Here is a 19,636-nt window from a genome sequence, read left to right on the forward strand (position 1 = left end):
TGTGCCATGCGTCACTGCCATTCAGCTATCAAAATCTGTTAATTCCTGTCGTGCGGCCATAATCACGTCGCAGCCCTTTCCACATGAATCACCAGGGTACAAACGAAGCTCCATCAATGCACTGCCCTTTTATACCTTGAGTACACGATACTACCGCTATCTGTATATGTGCTTATCGCTACGCCATAACTTTTCTCACTTTAATATACATACGAATATTTCACTGTGTACTTTTAAGATTTGTGTATTGGACTATGTTTAAAGTCGATATGTTTCCACATGTCTTTTTTCTCTTTGACACACCATCAAGTTGCGGGCATTGGTGACAGTTGTTTGGCAATAGAGTTTGTGGTGTACTGGGTTACAACACAAGAAGAGTTTGCGACAGTTGGTATCAGAAGTAACGTGGACGTCCGTCCGCAGCCGGAACATCGCTGCGCGAAGACCAGTTAAGCGACCCGCGAGGATCACACCCCCTGGTGCGGCAACGTCACCACGAGGAGAGATGCGCGCTTTAGTAACCGTGCACGCGCACGAGTTGTCAGTTGCTAGCGAGTTCCTGCAGAACGTTCCTCCTGTCTTTGTCTCCTAGACGTAGAGTGAAATAGAAACAGTGGCCGGTAGATAGACAGTGGTTAGTCTTCAGTAGAAACAAACCAGTGAATAGAATTATTCGTGTATGGACAGAGACAGCCTGCCTAGAGTTTTAACTGAATACTGTTAAATGTAAACGTAGGCTTCCGCGGCCGTTGTCACAGTCGATAAAATTTTTCTGGGTTTGAGGCCGTATTATCAACTACAAAATTCCGACGTTTCGGCGACTATTGCAAGACGCCTTCCTCAGGGTGTACTGCTAACTGCAGTTAGCAGAACGCTCTGAGGAAGGCGTCTTGCAATAGTCGCCGAAACGCCGGAATTTCATAGTTGACAGTGCGGTCTCAAACCCAGAAGAATTTTATTGACTATGAGTACTGTTAGTTTGGAACTGTTCTTCGAATAGTACACGAAGACAGAAGATTAGTTTCCTTCCGACTTCAGAGAACATTATTTAGTTTGCGTTCATGGTACTGTAGTCAACGCAGGACAGCTAGGCGAAATCTGCATTCTAAAATTGCTGTAACCAGCATTATCCATGTTTAATAATATATTTTCCTACTCACTATTCTGCGTTACGTTCTTTGTGTGTATGATGCCCTAAAACCCTGGCATCCGTCCTACCAGGACGCCTTATAGTCTTTTACAGTGGCAGCGAGATTTTCATCAAAGTGAACAACCCCAGTCCACAACAGAGTTGTAGCGTGCGCATTATGTGGTCTGTTGAGGAAGGTTTTTGAAACTTTGTAGCTAAATTATTCCGATTACTACTCATAATGTGAGTTTGTGTTGCTATAATTGGTTAATGAAGAAAATGTGACTGGACAGTATACAAGAAAGAAGGAAGGAAGATTAGGGTTTAATGTCCCGCCGACACAGTGATTGTCAGATACGGAGTACCAGCTCCGAACAGTTCAAGGATGGGGAAGAAAATCGGCTGTGCCTTGTCAAAGGAAGCGTCACATCACTCGGCTATATGAGACAGAATGTGACTGTTACCGACGGGAGTACGGTGACATATCTCTGAATGTCGGTACTCGTAGACGCAAAAGCTGTGCTGTTGAAGTCGTAATTATCTTCTATATTACAATGTGCCTTGCTTTGTCATTTGTTAGATGGCAGTGACAGGTAAAAATTAATTTCAGCGGTGTGTAAGAACGCTGATTTATGCGCATTACCACATTCCGCACTTTATAGGCAAACTCATCTTTTTTTTTACTAAAATATCATGAGATGTAAAGCCTTCCTACACAATTTATTTTCTATTCTTTTTTTTCTGCTCCTTCTGCTGATGTTATCTTATTAAAAATAACAATTACTGCATATTTGTATGCCAGCTGGCGTAGTTATACGCAGTGTCTTGAACGCAAATGGAGAAACGTTGCAAGAAAGTATAATATGTAAGAGGAATAGGAACCGAGCGACGACTCTGTCACGATCACTGGCCTATGTGACTAGCTGTACTGGTCCATGATCCTGCACAGCTAGGAGGCCGAATACCAGAGCTCCAGCCAATGTCGAACGCCGACATCGTAAATTATTTTATCCGAATACATAGTTTGGTATCATTGATCAGATCACCGAGCTAATTGTGCACATATCAGTAATCATACCACGTTAACTCCGTAAGTTGTTTGGTATAAATTTGATGGTGTGACAGGATTGATATTCCTGGTTTTCCTTTCTTTTGTGTGATTATTATTTCTTATTTTATATATTTTATATATTTTACCTGATGATGCAACATGATCACTCGAAACGCATCGTGTATAATTAAGAGCGCAGTATTTATTGATCATCGTAGTTGAAATTGACAAGCAATTTTCAAAAACTTGTTTCCACCATAACTTTCCTCCAGCAAGAATAAAATTAAAGCACTGTAATTGTTACGGCTCAGAAAGTACTGTTTAGTTCTTCTACGAGTCGCTATTTCTTACAGCCGCTACGGATGACAGCGAGGGCAACTTTACGACTTGACGTCACTTCTGTGGCGAACTGTGTCTCAAAGCACATCAAGCAACCTCTTTATGTACATCACATGGCTGAACTGACCTCGTTCCAGAGATCCCACGTAAGGAAAAATCATAGACTATCCCCTGGATTTGAACCCAGTACATAGACATAAATGCCACCCCTCCCCCCCTTGGACCATGGAAACAGTAATGTGAGCAGTGAAACGGCGGGTGTAGTCGCCAGAGGATTACACAGGTTTTGAACATTCTTTTGTTAATCTCAGATGACAGAAGCTGAGCCCGCATCTCGTGGTCGTGCGGTAGCGTTCTCGCTTCCCACGCCCGGGTTCCCGGGTTCGATTCCCGGCGGGGTCAGGGATTTTCTCTGCCTCGTGATGGCTGGGTGTTGTGTGCTGTCCTTAGGTTAGTTAGGTTTAAGTAGCTCTAAGTTCTAGGGGACTGATGACCATAGATGTTAAGTCCCATAGTGCTCAGAGCCATTTGAACCATTTTTTGACAGAAGCTGACAGAATGCTTCCCTAATCAAGTTTAGATTACGAATACCTGCAGCTGTTTCTTTACCGTTACACTTCCGTTGCGCACGTCATCACAAGGATTGCGTCAGTAAACTCTGCAAAGTTAGTCAAATATTTAAGACTTTTTCAATCAAATGCTTCTACGTGTATGACCGCGTCCTGATGCTATAAAACTACCAATGTTTTGGCTACCCGATGAAAGCTGCCTGCATTAGTAGTCGAAGCGCCGACAGATTTGTCTCATCATGACGCCGTCACGCATCCAGAAGACTTTTATTGAAATGGACTGTGGCAGCGAAAGCCTACGCTCTTTTATTTAAGACTTTGCAAACCCGTATGATACGAAAAACATAAAACTCTGCCAGCTCTGGTGGATATGCCCGTGGACACACATAGACTGATGCTAGCGGACTGAATGCTTCTCAAGGAAAATAGTTTCCGAAACTAACCTCTAAAAGAAGCGACTAGTAACGGAGAAGACATTCCTAAAAAAGATTGTTTCGGATGACTTGCATAAAAATATTTTAAAACCACCAGTAAATCTGTCAGTACAGGGTCACTAGAAACCGTAGGCATACACGTCAACAGGCTACATTCGAAGATAAAATAAATAAAAATATCCACATCTATTTGTGTCTGGAAATGTATGTTTTCCGCTACAAATGGCAATACTGTTATTTCCACAATTAATCTTGATTTTAATAACAGGAGACTGAAGTACAGTGGGTGGACGAAAATATGTAAACACCAATAGCGCAGGAAAACCACTGGCATTCAGAACAGCTTCCAGTCGTGTCTCGTTGGACAAATACAGATCCTGTAAGGTCGTCAAGAGAATCTCATACCGTTCTTCCTGCGAAATAGTGGGAAGTTCAGTTAACGATGATGGAGGTGGATAGCGATCACGCACCCGTCTCTCCAACGCAAACCACAAAGGCTCAGAAATGTTGAGATTTGCTGACTGTGGTGACCAGAGGAGTGCTATAATTCACTCTCGTACTTACAAGACCAGTCCCGGACGACCAAGATTTATGAATAGCGGCCCTGTCGTCTTGGACTAAAGCCTCCCCATAGGGGAACAAACATTGTGCTATGGGACTGACATAAGCAGCCAAAGTGGTCACATAGACCTTGGCAGAGTAACCGTGGGGCTCATGGAATACCATGATACGGCTACCCAAATCATCACCGAAGCCCCGCCATATTTCATTCTCGGGACGTAAACTCGACCAGAAGGTGGAAACACTCCGCAACAAGACTCATCCGTCCAAACGACATTCTTCCATTGCTCCGTAGTCCAGGTTTTATGGCTTCGGCACAACGTTTTCGTGTTACGGGCATTTGAATCACTGAAGCGTAGCTTTGGAATTCCAGCTCGCCCTGAAATCTCTTGCTTCTTGAACTCCTTTCACGTTGTTCTGCCGAACGCGGTGACCGAGCGGTTCTAGGCGCTTCAGTCCGGAACCGAGCTGCTGCTCAGGTCGCAGGTTCGAATCCTGCCTCGGGCATGGATGTGTGTGATGTCCTTAGGTTAGTTAGGTTTAAGTAGTTCTACGTCTAGGGGACTGATGACCTCAGATGCTTAGAGCCATTCGGACCATTCATGTTATTTTGATACTGCCAGGGTTGACGACTGCGTCAATCACAATCGTAGCAACTTTTACAGCTATCGTCTTTTTTTGTGTCACGTCCGAGATGACGTTAGAGGGTGATTCTTTCCCTGTATGCGCTCTAAATCTTCAATATGGGCCTTCTTGAAACACCAAACACTTCGGCTGCCTTGCTTACGGAATCACCCATCACATCAGTCGGCAGCGAGATCGGCGACACAACTTAAAAATGCAATACTTCAGAAAAATCGACCTACAGTTGGCAATAAATTCCATTATATGCTCTACAATAATAATATGGACATGTAGTTCTGTATCTCGTTAAATGTGAGGTGCTGTCAGGTAAGTACTGATTTGTTCTTTGGGTTGTGCCACCTTTCCTGCTTTTCTAAAAACTTTTTTTTCATGATCCCTCATATAATACGTTTGCCACTTTTTCACCCCAGTTTATTAAGAAACATCAGGTACAATTTAAGGAACACAATTTATGGAAACATAAAATCATTTGAGCTGATACAACGTAGGGATACTTTTCGCCGAGAAAAAGGATTCAATATAAATTTTCTTTACAGCAGAAATATCTATTTCTTTCTTGTACGTTGCAACGCACAAAACTTCGTAATATTTGGAACAGCTTTAAGCGTCAAAACAGTATATGTTCCTTCAGACATGCATGCATGTCTGACGGACGTTGTAATGTACCGGTAAAATACAGACACGGTGTACACATAGACATTGTAATAATCAACGACATTAAGAATTACATGCAACTTACCTTGTGCATAAAAGTTACTACAACCCACAATGTGCCGCTCTTCGTGAATGAACCACGCAATCTGCCAGTAGCAACACTGAAGCGACACTGTTCTTTGCCGTGGTGAATCACGAAATAGCCGAAACTGATACAACTGCCCTGAAGTGGAAACATTGCAGGATAGTGATGTGACGTTTTTCGTGCTCGTTGGGGCACTTCAAACATATTTTTCAGTGACAAACTAAAAATTGCCGTTTTTTGACTTGTCGCTTTTCTTACCGCGATGCGATATGAGCACTAACAATTTGTCCACGTTCGAGTTCGCTTAGCCCCGACATAATTCACTAAAACTACACAGAACGCCGTTCTGACCACGAGTGGCAGTTGCAACAGGTTGAGAACATTACACAGGAGCCGATCGTTGTTAAATACAACATCGCAACTTGGAGGCTTGGCTAGCATCCACATTTGTGCTCAAGCACGCACTTCTCGCAGTATTTCCATATTTTCTTTTTAATTTTATCCATATTTTGCAGCTTAAAACGTGACTGTATTCAAAACATTGGAGGTATGAATTAAACATCGCCTTCAGTCACAACTTTTTCGTGTTTTATTAACTACATGATGCATTTCGGACCCTGTGGGTCCATCGTCAGGTGTACTTTGCCTTAACACACGTTGTATTTCATTCTCCTGAATGAGGTAAAATTAATATTCCTGTCATGAAAAGGTTTAATGTTAGATCTTTTCGTGACAGGAATATGCATTTCACCTCATTAGGAGAAGAAATACAACATGTATTAAGACAAAGTACACCTGACGATGGACCCACAGGGTCCGAAATGCATCGTGTAGTTAATAAAACACGAAAAAGTTGTGACTGAAGGCGTTGTTTAATTCATACCTCCAATGTTTCCATATTTTCGTCCAGCTCTGGTATAAGCGGTCAAGCCCTTATTAATATGAGGCAAACGATTTGGTAGTATTCTTATCGATAGAATTGGTGCAGTGGTCACGACCCTGAATTCACATTCGGAACGACCACGACTCAAATGTCCAAACCACCGCCCGCTTGTAGATTTCCCGTGTTTCCCTTAACTCACTCGATAGATCAGAACTCCTTGCTTCTTTCTTTCCTTTTTTTTCCGCTCTCCTTTAGAGGACGCCGTGGAATTGACTCTAAAAGTTTCCATTCCAAAATATCGGTTTTAACTGCTACATGTGTATGCCAGTGGGAACACGAGCTCGTCGATAAGAGTGCGGCAGTGGAGTCCGGCCGAGTATTGGCAGCGCGTCGCCCCGGCCATCGTCCCCAGACCGGCTGCGCGGAACAAGGCCACGGACGACCACTTTCTCCGGCGAGATGGCGGGCCCTCAGCTAGCTGGCGTGCCGTTCACCAAACCACAACACCAGACCACGCGGCGGCTCCGTAGCTTCTTACCACCTCTACTCATACTCAAGAGTGGGATATGGCGCAGGAGGTTGACTCTAGCAAATGGCCCCCATTACCCGATGTCAATTGCTAAGCACAGTTTAATGATGCTCACTAAAGCGCGTTGCAGATATCGCAGACTTGTGAGATTGTTCTTCACCGAGGGGTTTGGTGTTAACTGTACTCTGTATAGTCTTTACCAGGCGGTTATAATTAAAGTGCAGCTGCTCACAGAGATGCAGTGTGGGCTGTAATCATCGCATGCCAGAGAATCTTGGCAGATATGCTAATGCGGAACCGACTTACACTGGAGTTCGAATTGTGGCCAACAGGTGCAAATCTGGAGCTTTACACTGCTTGTATGACAGTATGATATCCACCTGTCATTTGACAAAGCGTGACGCGAGTGAATAGTATGCCTATCGATACGAGAGCCGGTGCACTGTTAGTAAAACTGTTATATGTGAACGACAGCAATTACAATGCTGAATTGAGAGAGTATCAGCGGCGAAAAGTCTGAGGAGAGGCCAGATATCATTAAATGATGTAAAGAAGATTGTAATAAAATTCAAATCACTTGGAAGAGGAAGGCGTCCAATCCCGTTGGAAGATACTGATGAGGTTGCAGTTACTGTAATTGTCCATCTAGCACGTTCTACGGGTGATGCTAGTGCTCGCGCAGTGTCACGAAAATTGTCCGTCCCATGGTCAACAGCACGGAAAGTTTTGCTGTTTATTTTATACTGGTAACCTTAAATGTAGAAACTGGAACCTCATCATCTGCAGCAACGTTCTGTATTTATTATTCGGTTTCTGGCACGAATCGAAGTTAATGACATGTGACCGGGCAATATTCTGCGGAGTAACGATGAACATTTTTCACTATAGGATGCAGAGAGTATACAGAACTGCCGTATTGCGGGTAATGGTATATGTCGTGTGACTAGGGCCTCCCGTCGGGTAGACCGTTCGCCGGGTGCAAGTCTTTCGATGTGACGCCACTTCGGCGGCTTGCGTGTCGATGGGGATAAATCATGATAATTAGGACAACACAACACCCCGTCACTGAGCGGAGAAAATCTCCGACCCAGCTGGGAATCGACGTTCTGTTGCGCTGACCACTCAGCTACTGGGGGCGGACGGGGTAATGGTAGACCACGTGTTATGCACGAAGAGCCATCGCACTCGCCGTTTGTGACTGTGTGATGTGGATTTACAAGCACCTTTATTCTCAGTCCGTTCGTCTTTGAAGAATATACCTCCATAGGGACTGTCAGGTACACAGTTAAGTGCGTGCGTTATCGAGAGCTCCTTGTACAACATGTGGTTCCTGTAGTCCGAGGCTCAATTGTTGTCAAGTCTTCGATGGAAGCACTCGAATAACGAATTCACTGTGTCCAGATACTGATGGCTCCAGTACACCAATATCGATAAATTTGAATGTCTGTACATGAAGTGCATATGCGGCCTGAAGATGGCGTATCGAAGTGCCGAAAATAATTGTAAAAATAAAATGAAATAGCTTCTCAAAACGCCCTGTTGTTTCGCGATTTCCTTGGCAAATATTTGACCATACGCCGTCCAGCGTTCACAATAGACCAACAGAAATTCCACGAACTTGTTATCTCCAGAGGTTTTCCTGATGCAGTCTTTTGGCTCTGGGTATATCTCAAAGGAAGCTTTCACAAAAGACACTTTAGGTCTCTACTTGATATGAAGGCCGGTGTACAGGAACACTTTGCTCAGCTCCACCTGCACTGTTGCGAGCAGCTGTTGGACACATCGGTTTAAGGATGCCGTACCACGTCGACGTCTCCAGTGTTAATACTGAACAAATTGTGTAAATGGCTGTTACAACCTTCTCACACGTTTCACCTTTTCTGCCCACGTCCCAATACGTAATCCAATACATATGAAAATATTTCTACACGTCTCTCTTGCATTCACAGGGTCCGATTTGCATCCGGTGGCCAAAATTGAAACTAACTTTTATTCAGAGTAAATCGGTTCCACGTTAACGCATTAGGATATCTACCAAGTTTCGCTGCCATACGATAATTACAATCCACACTGGACCTCTGCGGGTAACTGTACTTTAACTATCCGGTATATTTTATTTCGACCATTATGCTGGCCGCAATATTCACTGGTATGGGCCATTGTTTGATACGGACTCAAAAACAAATCTTATGTATAACCTTTGACATGTCCGCTTCCGGTAGCTGACGGTCAGCGCGACCGAATGTCAATCCTAAGGGGCCGGGTTCGACTCCCGGCTGAGTCGGAGATTTTCTCCGCTCAGGGATTGGGTGTTGTGTTGTCCTAATCATCATTATTTCATCCCCATCGACGCGCAAGTCGCCGAAGTGGCGTCATATCGAAAGACTTGCACCCGGCGAACGGTCTACCCGACGGGAGGCCCTAGTTACACGACATTTACGTTTACCTTTGACACTATGGAAATAAACGGGGAGTTACTATGTTACTTAGAAACCCTTTCTAGCGTTCCTGCATACGTACCGACCGACCTCTGCGCCAACTTCAGCCGATAGGTCTCACTGGATTCCAATATCGAGAGGCCTGTTGTGAGCACATCGCTCTCCCGACCGTCCTCAGTTTTCGTGACCGGAGCCAATACTTCTTAGTCAAGTAGCATCTGTATTCGCCTCACAAAGGCTGAGTGCACTTCGCTTGCCAAAAGCACTTGGCAGACCGGAACGGTCACCCATCTAAGAGCTAGCCAAGCCCCACAGCGCTTTACTTCGATAAGCTGACTGGAACCGGTATTACCACTGCGGCAAAGCCGTTGCCTTGCATACTTAAACCATGTTGCAATCCGTCGTCTTTATTCTGTTCCTGGTCTTGGTAAAATGCGAGTAGACATTCTTGTGATAGAACCTGCCCGTAAAGCGTAAGACACACGCCGCCACGTCTATATTCGTAAACGACTAATCCGCTTCACGGTGCACGATACCAGATGTGTGTCGAACTTAAAAATTTCAAATTCTGCCATAATCTACTCGTTAAAAGAGGTATAATCTTCGGTTAAAGCTTTAACACAATAAGACAAGTATTAGAGATAGAAATTGCCTACATGTATTAAGGCTCCGTAACTCACGGCCCACAATTTCCTCAGACTATATTCATTTAGTATTTGAGAACGAGGACACTTACTAACATCCAGCAAATTTTACACAATCATAATTTCAGCCTTTCATGAAACTTGTTCTCGCTGACACCCCCACCCTCCAACCCTAATAAAATGACGAAAAGAAAACGGTTTACCGCTTACCATATTTTCGCTGTTAATGCACTAGAATTTTAGCATCAGGCATAACTTTTAATTTATTACTTCTTTACTGTTCGCTCGATCCGCGACACACTTTGCAGAAAATATCCCTATATACCTCTGAACGTGCCTGCAAAATTACATCAGGAGATATGGCTTCATAAACGTTGCGATGAGTGAAAAAGTAGCTTTTGCTTAAAACGGAGCGCAAATTTCCCAGACTATAGTAGTCATCCAGTGGTCGAGAACGAAAGCAGTCAGGGCCATCTAATAAACTACAAATATAATTTCAAAAAATTTCTAAAATATTTCTCGCTTACATGTCTATCACATTAACGCCTTTTTAAAGTAATTAGCGGTGTGAAGCTCTGTTATACTTGGGTGTCCAGTCCTTAAGAATCGGAGGTGGGGGTTTAACCCAGTAACGGTCGACTTTTGACGTCATCAGACTACTGCCAGAGATCGTGGAGTTACACTGACGTACGTTACGGAGCTTGTCCAACAGATGTATGACATAAACTATTAGAAGATTGTAGGTCTTGGTGTCAAACACAGCAAACAGTGCCAGATAATATTATTACCATATTTTTGGGAAACCTGATGAATCCTGTCGTATGCGAATTCTCAAAGACGACTTCAAATTATAAGTATGTGATACAATGAAATAGACTACCAGGGGCGTCCAGTAAGTAATGCAACACCGGAGCGGGAAGGAGCGCCCGGTCCCCGGCACGAATCCGCCCGGAGGACTTGGGTCGAGGTCCGGTGAGCCGGCCACTCTGTGTATGGTTTTTAGGCGGTTTTCCATCTGCCTCGGCGAATGCGGGCTGGTTCCCCTTATTCCGCCACAGCTACACTATGTCGGCGATTGCTGCGCAAACAAGTTCTCCAAGTACGCGTACACCACCATTACTCTACCACGCAAACATTGGGGTTACACTTTACACTCGTCTGGTGTGAGACGTTCCCTGCGGAGGTCCCTCGGGGGCCGAACCCCGGGGAGGCGGAAATGGACTGCGGTAGTCATTGTGGGGCTGTGGACCACTGCAGCTGCGGCGGGGTCGGAGCCTCTCCTTCGTTTCTAGGTCCCGGTTAACATACAACGTACAGGTAATGCAACACATTTTTTTCTCAGGATTCCAATTCACCATATTACTCTCAACTCTTTCGGCTACAAAACCCTATTTTTCAACATAGTCTCCGTTTATTGCGACGGCCTTACGTCACCTTACTGGGATCACCTGTATGCCCATACGGTACCACTCTACAGGTTGACGTTGGTGCCAGCGTCCTGCTGCATAAATAGGCTCCCCATCATTCACGTACTGCTTTCCGCAGAGTGCATCCTTCATTGGACGGAACAGATGGAAGTCAGAAGGTGCTAGATCCAGGCTGTAGGAAGGGTGAGGAAGAACAGTCCAATGAAGTTCCGTGTGCTCCTCTCGGGTGCGCAGACTTATGTGAGGCCTTGCGTTGTCATGCAGAATCGGAAGTTCGTTTGCATTTTTGTGGCGGCACATCTTTGAATACCCAATTGGCGGACGAGTGTGTCAGCAGTACCGACAGAGACGTCCAGTTAAGCAGCGACGAGTTTGATGGTGATCTGTCGATCACCTCGAATGAGTGTGTCCGCACGTTCCAACACTACAAGAGTTACAGCTGGTGCAGCCGGCCGGCCGGCACACGGGAGATGGGACAGGTTTGGACGATCTTGTTACGACAATGACTGACGACTCGCCCAACGATTCCACCGTGCTTTTCTTCACTGCCAGGTCACCGTACACATTCTGCAAGCATCTATGAATATCTGCGATGCTCTGGTTTCCCGCCAAAAGGAACTCAATGACAGCCGGCCGCTGTGGCCGGGGGTTCCAGGCGCTTCAGTCCGGAACCACGCGGCTGCCACGGTCGCAGGTTCGATTCCTGCCTCTGGCATGGATGTGCTTGATGTCCTTAGGTTCGATACGTTTAAGTAGTTCTAAGTTCTAGGGGACTGATGACCTTAGATGTTAAGTCCCATAGTGCTTAGAGCCATTTGAACCATTTTGAACTCAATGACGGCTCTCTGCTTCGAACACATCCCCATTACAGACGCCGTTTTGAAGGTTGCGTATAGCGCGGCCACCTATCGGAACTTCATGAAACTGTAAGGGCTGAAGCGGGAATATTTCACAATTTCCAACAAAAAATTCAGCATTATTTCAACCGAAAATGGCCTAGTAAAACATATGTTACATTATTTAGTATATGGCCCTCGTAAAATAGCGCGCTAAGCATTACGACATAATATCTTGACTGGATGACCGTGATACCGTGTCTCATGGCCACCTGAAATAATTTAGATAAAGTGCAGAGCAACCAACAGAGACACGGCTTGGATGCATCGTCGTCGTGACGCTGAACGTTCGCTCCCTGTTGCAGGCGTGATAGCGCAGGCCCTGGTCCCCGGAGTGCTCCCAGCAGAGACGCCGCCCCCGTCGCCCCCCAGCACGCCCCCGCCACCCACGCCTCCGCCGTCGCAGTCGACGTCACCGGACGCTTCTCCATCTGACTCCATGACCACAACGACAACCACAAGCGCAGTCACAACCACCACGGCGGCCGCACTAGCCAGCTCCACGGTAAGTGTTAAATGTAAGAGTAGCTACATAATGCACAATAAAATGTTTCCGCTACGTGCTGCTCCACAGTTGATATGTGGTGTACGAAACTCGTAACGTGTAGAACAGATCGACAGTTGCTACGTGAATTGCTTTCATAGTTCAAACACTTACGGTCTTTCAGGCATTTTCAGGTACGCAGAGTATAAAATTTTTATTAATATTATATTTTAAAATACTTTCGACGCAGATTAACTTGACAAACATTTATGGAAACCATAATGCGAATACACAGGGTGACCATAATTAACGTTTGTTTCGAAACGCTGTAGGAAGAGAACTATTACTCAGAATGACGTCAAATTTGAACGGCATCATATTGACGCAGGGGGAAACGCCATGTAACCAAAAAACTTTAACTAACACTTTACCAATAATTGTCGCTGTAAGCGTCTCAACGTAAATGAGGTCAGCTACAAATGACAGCTGAATCGCAATAGGACGGCTGTGGTTTGAGTTGTCCGATACACCATCCGTACCGTTCAATGTGCATGACTGCACAAGTTCGGCTGTCAACAGTTGTGGCACTGTTATTTAAGTAAGCCCATCCACCTCGGCAAGGTAGTACCACATCGTATGGAAAAAATCCGTTTTTAGTTGTCCTGGGGGCCAAAAACCGCACAAAAAGCAAAATGACATCGGTCTTTAATTGTCTTGGCCCCAAAAACAGGATAAAAATGCAAAACTACATAGGTTTCTACACTCTCAGATTCCCTTGGCAACCAGGAAATAATACGTGAAACCTTCGCCGAGATTATTGTCAATGTGTTTTGTAATTTTGTCAGAGACGGTGCAAGGGCATAGACAATCGATTGAATGAAATTTACAAGGTCTTGAAAAGAGGTTATAACAGGAACAGCAACAAAATTAAAACAACGGCAACGGAATGTAGTCGAATTAAATGAAGAGATGCTACAGAAATTATACTAGGAAATGAGACACTAAAAGCAGTAGATGAACTCCGCTATTTTATCAGAAAAATAACTGATGATGGCCAAAGTACAGAGGACATAAAATGCAGACTTGCAAAAGTAAGAAAAGAATGTCTGAAAAAGAGAAATTTGTTAACCCCGAAATATATTCAAGTGTTGCAAAGTCTTTATCTGTAGGTATTTGTATGAGTTTATCCTTCAACAGAAGTTAAACATGAAAGATAAACAGCTCAAATAAGAAGAGAACAGAAGCTTTTGAAATATGTTACTATAAAAGAACACTGAACATTGACTGGGTGGGACGAATAACTAGTGTGAAGATACTGAATCAAATTGGTGAAAAAGTGCGGGAGAGGGGGGAGGAGGGATGGTCGTAAAAAAATTCTGGAGGCCGACAAACGCTCGAATACAGTAAGCAAGTTCAAATGGATGTCAGTTGCATGCAATACGTATGCAGAGATGAAGAGACATGCAGTGGATAGAGTAGCCTGGTGAGCTGCATGAAACCAGATTTCGCAGTGAACAGCATTGCAACAACAGATAAAAACTCGACTATTACATTCCAGAGCCACAACCCCCATCCTTTAAAGAAATAGAACTCGCAACTATAAAACAGCTACAAACGTCTGGTTACATTAAAAATAAGTTAATGTGTTATTTATTTGACGTTAAGCATGTAAGCGAGAAAAAAATTCAGAAAAAGTTTGAAATTATGTTTAAAGTTTGTTAAAATGCCATAATGTGCTTCATTCTCGAATACTGGATGAACATATTCCGGGGAATTTACGCGCCGTGAGTGGTGCTGCCTAAAGGCACGTATGCAGTTTCTACTTTTACTACGTATCTTAACTGTGTTAAATTCTGAACGTAGGGCGGTATCCCGTAGTGAGTACTTTATGATAGCATTTTAAATTTTTAAATTTGATCAATAATTACGTGAAATATCGAAAATCAAATTTTTGTTACCCCTGAAAACCATTATAGAATCTATGCGACATTTTTGCCGTTTATTTATACATACAAAAACAAAATTTGGTACATATGCTACTCGTCGTCTAGAAAGAAGTACTGTGTGGTAACCAAAGTATTTCATTCCAGACAGTGAGTAGCATGTGTACCAAATTTGGTTGAAATCGATCGAGTGGTTTAGGAGTCCATGTGGAATGTACATATGTACGCACAAGCATCCATTTTTGTATATGCAGATTAAACAGCGAAACTGGTGCATAGACTTACTGTAGATTGCCCATTTAACGGAGGGGGGAGAGAAAGGGAGGGAGAAGGTGGGGAGGTGGACAGAGTGGTAGGAAGTAGGAGAGATGGATAGAGAGAGGCGGTAGTAGGAGATGGATACAGAGAGAGGGAGTTGGAGGAGATAATAGAGAAAGGTGGGAGGGAGAAATGGACAGAGAGACTGCAGAAGAAGGAAGGACAGAGGGATGGGTGAAGGAGGAGATGGAAAGACAAAAGACACAAGGATGTGGAGGAGATGGAGAGACGGGAGGGGGAGGAAGAGATGTGTGCCATATATCTGTTGTACGCATACGCGGATGAAGAAGCGGGCAAAAGACTAATAATGACAGATATATGTTTCCCATTGTCACACCAAAGTATTACTTTGGTCTGTTTAAACGGTATCACGAAAGAATTGATTAAATTATAAATAAGAGAAAAGTTAGTGATTCTTAACTGTGGTTACAGCATTAGCAAGGGTGGGAAACCAGCATTTCCATGGCACGACATGCAAAAAGAGGTTCATTGTTTCGGCAGGTAATTACATCTGATGCAGACAGAGGACCAACGGATACGTTATGTACTGAACTTCTTCCCGTGGGCAAGTTTCGAACGGAGATAAAACTATCATGCTCGTGATTTCCCTAAAACGATTAAGGTGAATGCTGTAACATTTCCATTGAAAAGAACACAGCCGATTTTCTTTCATACCCTTGTGCCATTCGAGCTTGAACTCCGTTTGTAATTACGCTAATGTTCTTTCGTTTTTTGACCGAAGCGTAAGCGGACTCGCTGCAGAGTTCGGAAGGGGGCTATCTACATCTGCATCTACGTGACTAATATTCAGTTCACACTGAAGTGCCTGGCCGAGGGTTCATCGAATCACGTTCACAGTGTTTCTCTGCCGTTCCACTCTCGAACAGTGCGTGGGAAAAATGTACATTTAAATCTTTCCGTAAGAGCTCTAATTTTTCTTAGTTTATTACGATAATCATTTCTCCCTATGAAGATTCGCGTCAATAAAATATTTTCACATTCAGAGGAGAAAGTTGGTGATTGAAATTTCGTGGAAAGATCTCGCCGCAACGAAAATTGCCTTTGCTGCAATGTTGCCACCACAACTCGCTTATCACACCCATGACACACACTACCCCATTTCGGCATAATTCAAAACGAGCTGCCTACTTTGGAATTCTTGCTTTGTTCTCCGTCAGTCCTATCTGGTAAGGATCCCACTCCGCACAGCAGTTCTCTACCAGAGGGCAAACATCCCTAACGTAGCGTAGGCGGTTTCTTTAGTAGAGCTGTTGCACCTTCTAAGCCTTCTGCCAATATAACGTTGTCTTTGGTTTGCGTTCCCCACAACATTACATATGTGGTCGTTCCAATCTGCGTTGTCCGGAGACTAGGAGGTGAAAGCCACTTGCATGATCGCCGGCAGTAAGCCACTCAGGGCTTCTAAGGCTGAGTAGTGTGGTCGTCTGCCAAAATATTGTGCCTGTTGGACGCTGAGATGCGGCCGTACGCCCGAGAATACTTCTTTGAGTATTAGAATTGTTCTTATTCGGTAATACTACCTTCTGCTATTCCTTGCTCGCCCGCATGTGACCATCGCAACCGGATCCGTTCAGTTAATATTGACGACGTCTGGTACTTACGCGTTCCAAGATAAAAAAAAAAAAAAGGTTTTGATGCCTCTACTAGTACGGGAAGGGAAGTCGCCAACAGGTATTCGTTGAGGCGCCATCAGATTCAGACTATTATTACGAGTTTGGCCTTGGAATCCCGTGACTTGCTAACTGGTACCAGTCAGACACGTTCTTCTAGCAGCCTTGCACGCGAAAGGAGGTGATTGTGAAAGCCATCGTGAACAGGAAAAAGGAATGAAGCAGCAAGGAAGCTGCAGATTTTTGACGCCCGCTTCCAACCAACACTTCCGGAGAATCACTTCACTGGAGCTGTAGTAGTAGTAGTAGTAGTAGTAGAACTTGAAGTTTCATTCACTTTTACGAAGGTATTGAATATGGATCTATAGGGGTTTGACAAAACCATGGAAACACTGCGAGAAACGCATACTTGAACATACACTGCTGGCCATTAAAATTTCTACACCACGAAGATGACGTGCTACAGACCCGAAATTTAACCGACAGGAAGGAGATGCTGTGATATGCAAATGATTAGCTTTTCAGAGCATTCACACAAGGTTGGCGCCGTTGGCGATACCTACAACGTGCTGACATGAGGAAAATTTCCAACCGATTTCTCATACATAAACAGCAGTTGACCGGCGTTGCCTGGTGAAACGTTGTTGTGATGCCTCGAGTAAGGAGGAGAAATGCGTACCATCACGTTTCCGACTTTGATAAAGGTCGGATTGTAGCCTATCGCGATTGCGGTTTATCGTATCGCGACATTGCTGCTCGCGTTGGCGAGATCCAATGACTGTTAGCAGAATGTGGAATCGTTGGGTTCAGGAGGGTTATACGGAACGCCGTGCAGGATCCCGACGGCCTCTTATCACTAGCAGTAGAGAGGACAGGCATCTTATCCAAATGGCTGTAACGGGTCGTGCAGCCACGTCTCGATCCCTGAGTCAACAGATGGGGACGTTTGCAAGACAACAACCAACTGCACGAACAGTTCGACGACGTTTGCAGCAGCATGGACTATCAGCCAGAAGACAATGGCTGTGGTTACCCTTGACGCTGCATCACAGACAGGATGCCTGCAATGGTGTACTCAACGACGAACCTGGGTGCACGAACGGCAAAACGTCATTTTTTCGGATGAATCCAGGTTCTGTTTACAGCATCATGATGATCGCATCCGTGCTTGGCGACATCGCGGTAAACGCACATTGGAAGCGTGTATTCGTCATCGCCATACTGGCGTATCACCCGGCGTGATGGTATGGGGTGCCATTGGTTACACGTCTCTGTCACCTTTTGTTCGCATTGACGGCACTTTGAACAGTGGACGCTACATTTCAGATGTGTTACGGCCCGTGGCTCTACCCTTCATTCGATCACTGCGAAACCCTACATTTCAGCAGGATAATGCACGACCACATGTTGCTGGTCCTATAAGGGCCCTTCTGGACACAGAAAATGTTCGACTGCTGCCCTAGCCAGCACATTCTCCAGATCTCTCACCAACTGAAAACGTCTGGTCCATAGTGGCCGAGCAACTGGCTCGTCACAAGACTCTTGATGAACTGTGATGTCGTGTTGAAGCTGTAAGGGCAGCTGTACCTGTACACGCCATCCAAGTTCTGTTTGACTCAATGCCCAGGCGTATCAAGGCCGTTATTACGGCCAGAGGTGGTTGCTCTGGGTACTGATTTCTCAGGGTCCATGCACCCAAATTGCGTGAAAATGTAATCACATGTCATTTCTAGTATAATATATTTGTCCAATGAATACCTGTTTATCATCTGCATTTCTTCTTAGTGTGGCAATTTTAATGGCCAGTAGTGTACATGCTGATGGCAGCTAAGTCTGCAGGCTGCGCTGTTGTATTTGACAACTTACGGGAGTTGTACAATGTCCCCAATACGCTGGTAGTATCAGGACAGTGTTCTGTATACTTGAGACTGCAGTATATTGGAGCTAAGTGAGTTCTAAGTGCGCAAATTGTTGGTGCCCGTACGGTTGGTACTTCTGTAACCAATGTAGCCGAGGTGCTGGTATTTCAAGAGTCATTGTATAGAACATCCATATCGCACGCAGGGAAAACGGTAAAACTTCATCCGCTAAGTCACAACGTGGACGAGTTTGTCACAAGAGTGAAACACGACAGAGGTCGCTGATGATATGGGCAGCCATGTCGTGGTATTACATGGGCCCCACGGTTACTCTGCAAACCCACATTACTGCCAAGGATTAAGTGATCATTTTGGCTGATAAGGTTCATACCATGATACAATGCTTCATCCCCAGTGATGATGCTGTGTACCACGACGAAACGGCCCCTTTCATACATCTTTCAGAATTGGGTCTGTGAGTACGAGGATGAATTTTCGCATTTACCCTGTCCACCACAGTCACGTGATCTAAATATTATTGAATCTTTGTGATCCACTTTGGAGAAAAGGCCGCGTGAATGCTATCCACCTCCAACATCGTCACCTACACATACCAGTATTTTACAGAAAGAATGGTATGGGATTCCCTTGAAAAGCAAACAGGACGTGTGTTTATCCATTTCGAAACGAATGGAAGCTGTTTTGAATGCCAGCAGATTTCTGTGACGTGTTAGACATGATAATTTGTTGTCTTTTTTGTGTTTTCATATTTTTACACACCACATTTACTAAGTGCGTACGAAAATGTAAACGATCTGAATGTTCTGGGCCGATAGATGGTGTTGGTTTTGCACGCCTCTAGCTCCACTTGCGATACCGTGGCTATTCGCAGACATACCACAAGTACAGCATTACATGCAGAGATGGCAACAAACTACGCAACGGATGCCACCACTTGTTTCCAGTGCGAGATCAGGCTGCATTTCCCGGACCAGGTGGTATTTAGTCACAGGTCACACTCCATAGTCAACTGTGGAAACACACCATAGTTAAGCGAAGGACTGAAGGAGGTCTTGCGGATGAGAAAGGTGGAAATTTCGGAATGCTGTTCTCATAA

The 19,636-nt window shown here is 44.6% G+C and overlaps 1 protein-coding gene across 1 annotated transcript in view; it reads left to right on the forward strand.

Annotated features, from left to right (window-relative positions):
- The window catches only part of LOC126184153 (putative epidermal cell surface receptor), a 401,413-nt gene that overhangs the window by 235,970 nt on the left and 145,807 nt on the right, over positions 1 to 19,636 (forward strand). Inside the window, 1 exon segment of the mRNA XM_049926525.1 lies at positions 12,590 to 12,789. Coding sequence (XP_049782482.1) covers positions 12,590 to 12,789 — 200 coding nt within the window.

The sequence above is a fragment of the Schistocerca cancellata genome, chromosome 1 (assembly GCF_023864275.1).
Source record: "Schistocerca cancellata isolate TAMUIC-IGC-003103 chromosome 1, iqSchCanc2.1, whole genome shotgun sequence".
NCBI classification, from domain to species: Eukaryota; Metazoa; Arthropoda; class Insecta; order Orthoptera; family Acrididae; genus Schistocerca; species Schistocerca cancellata.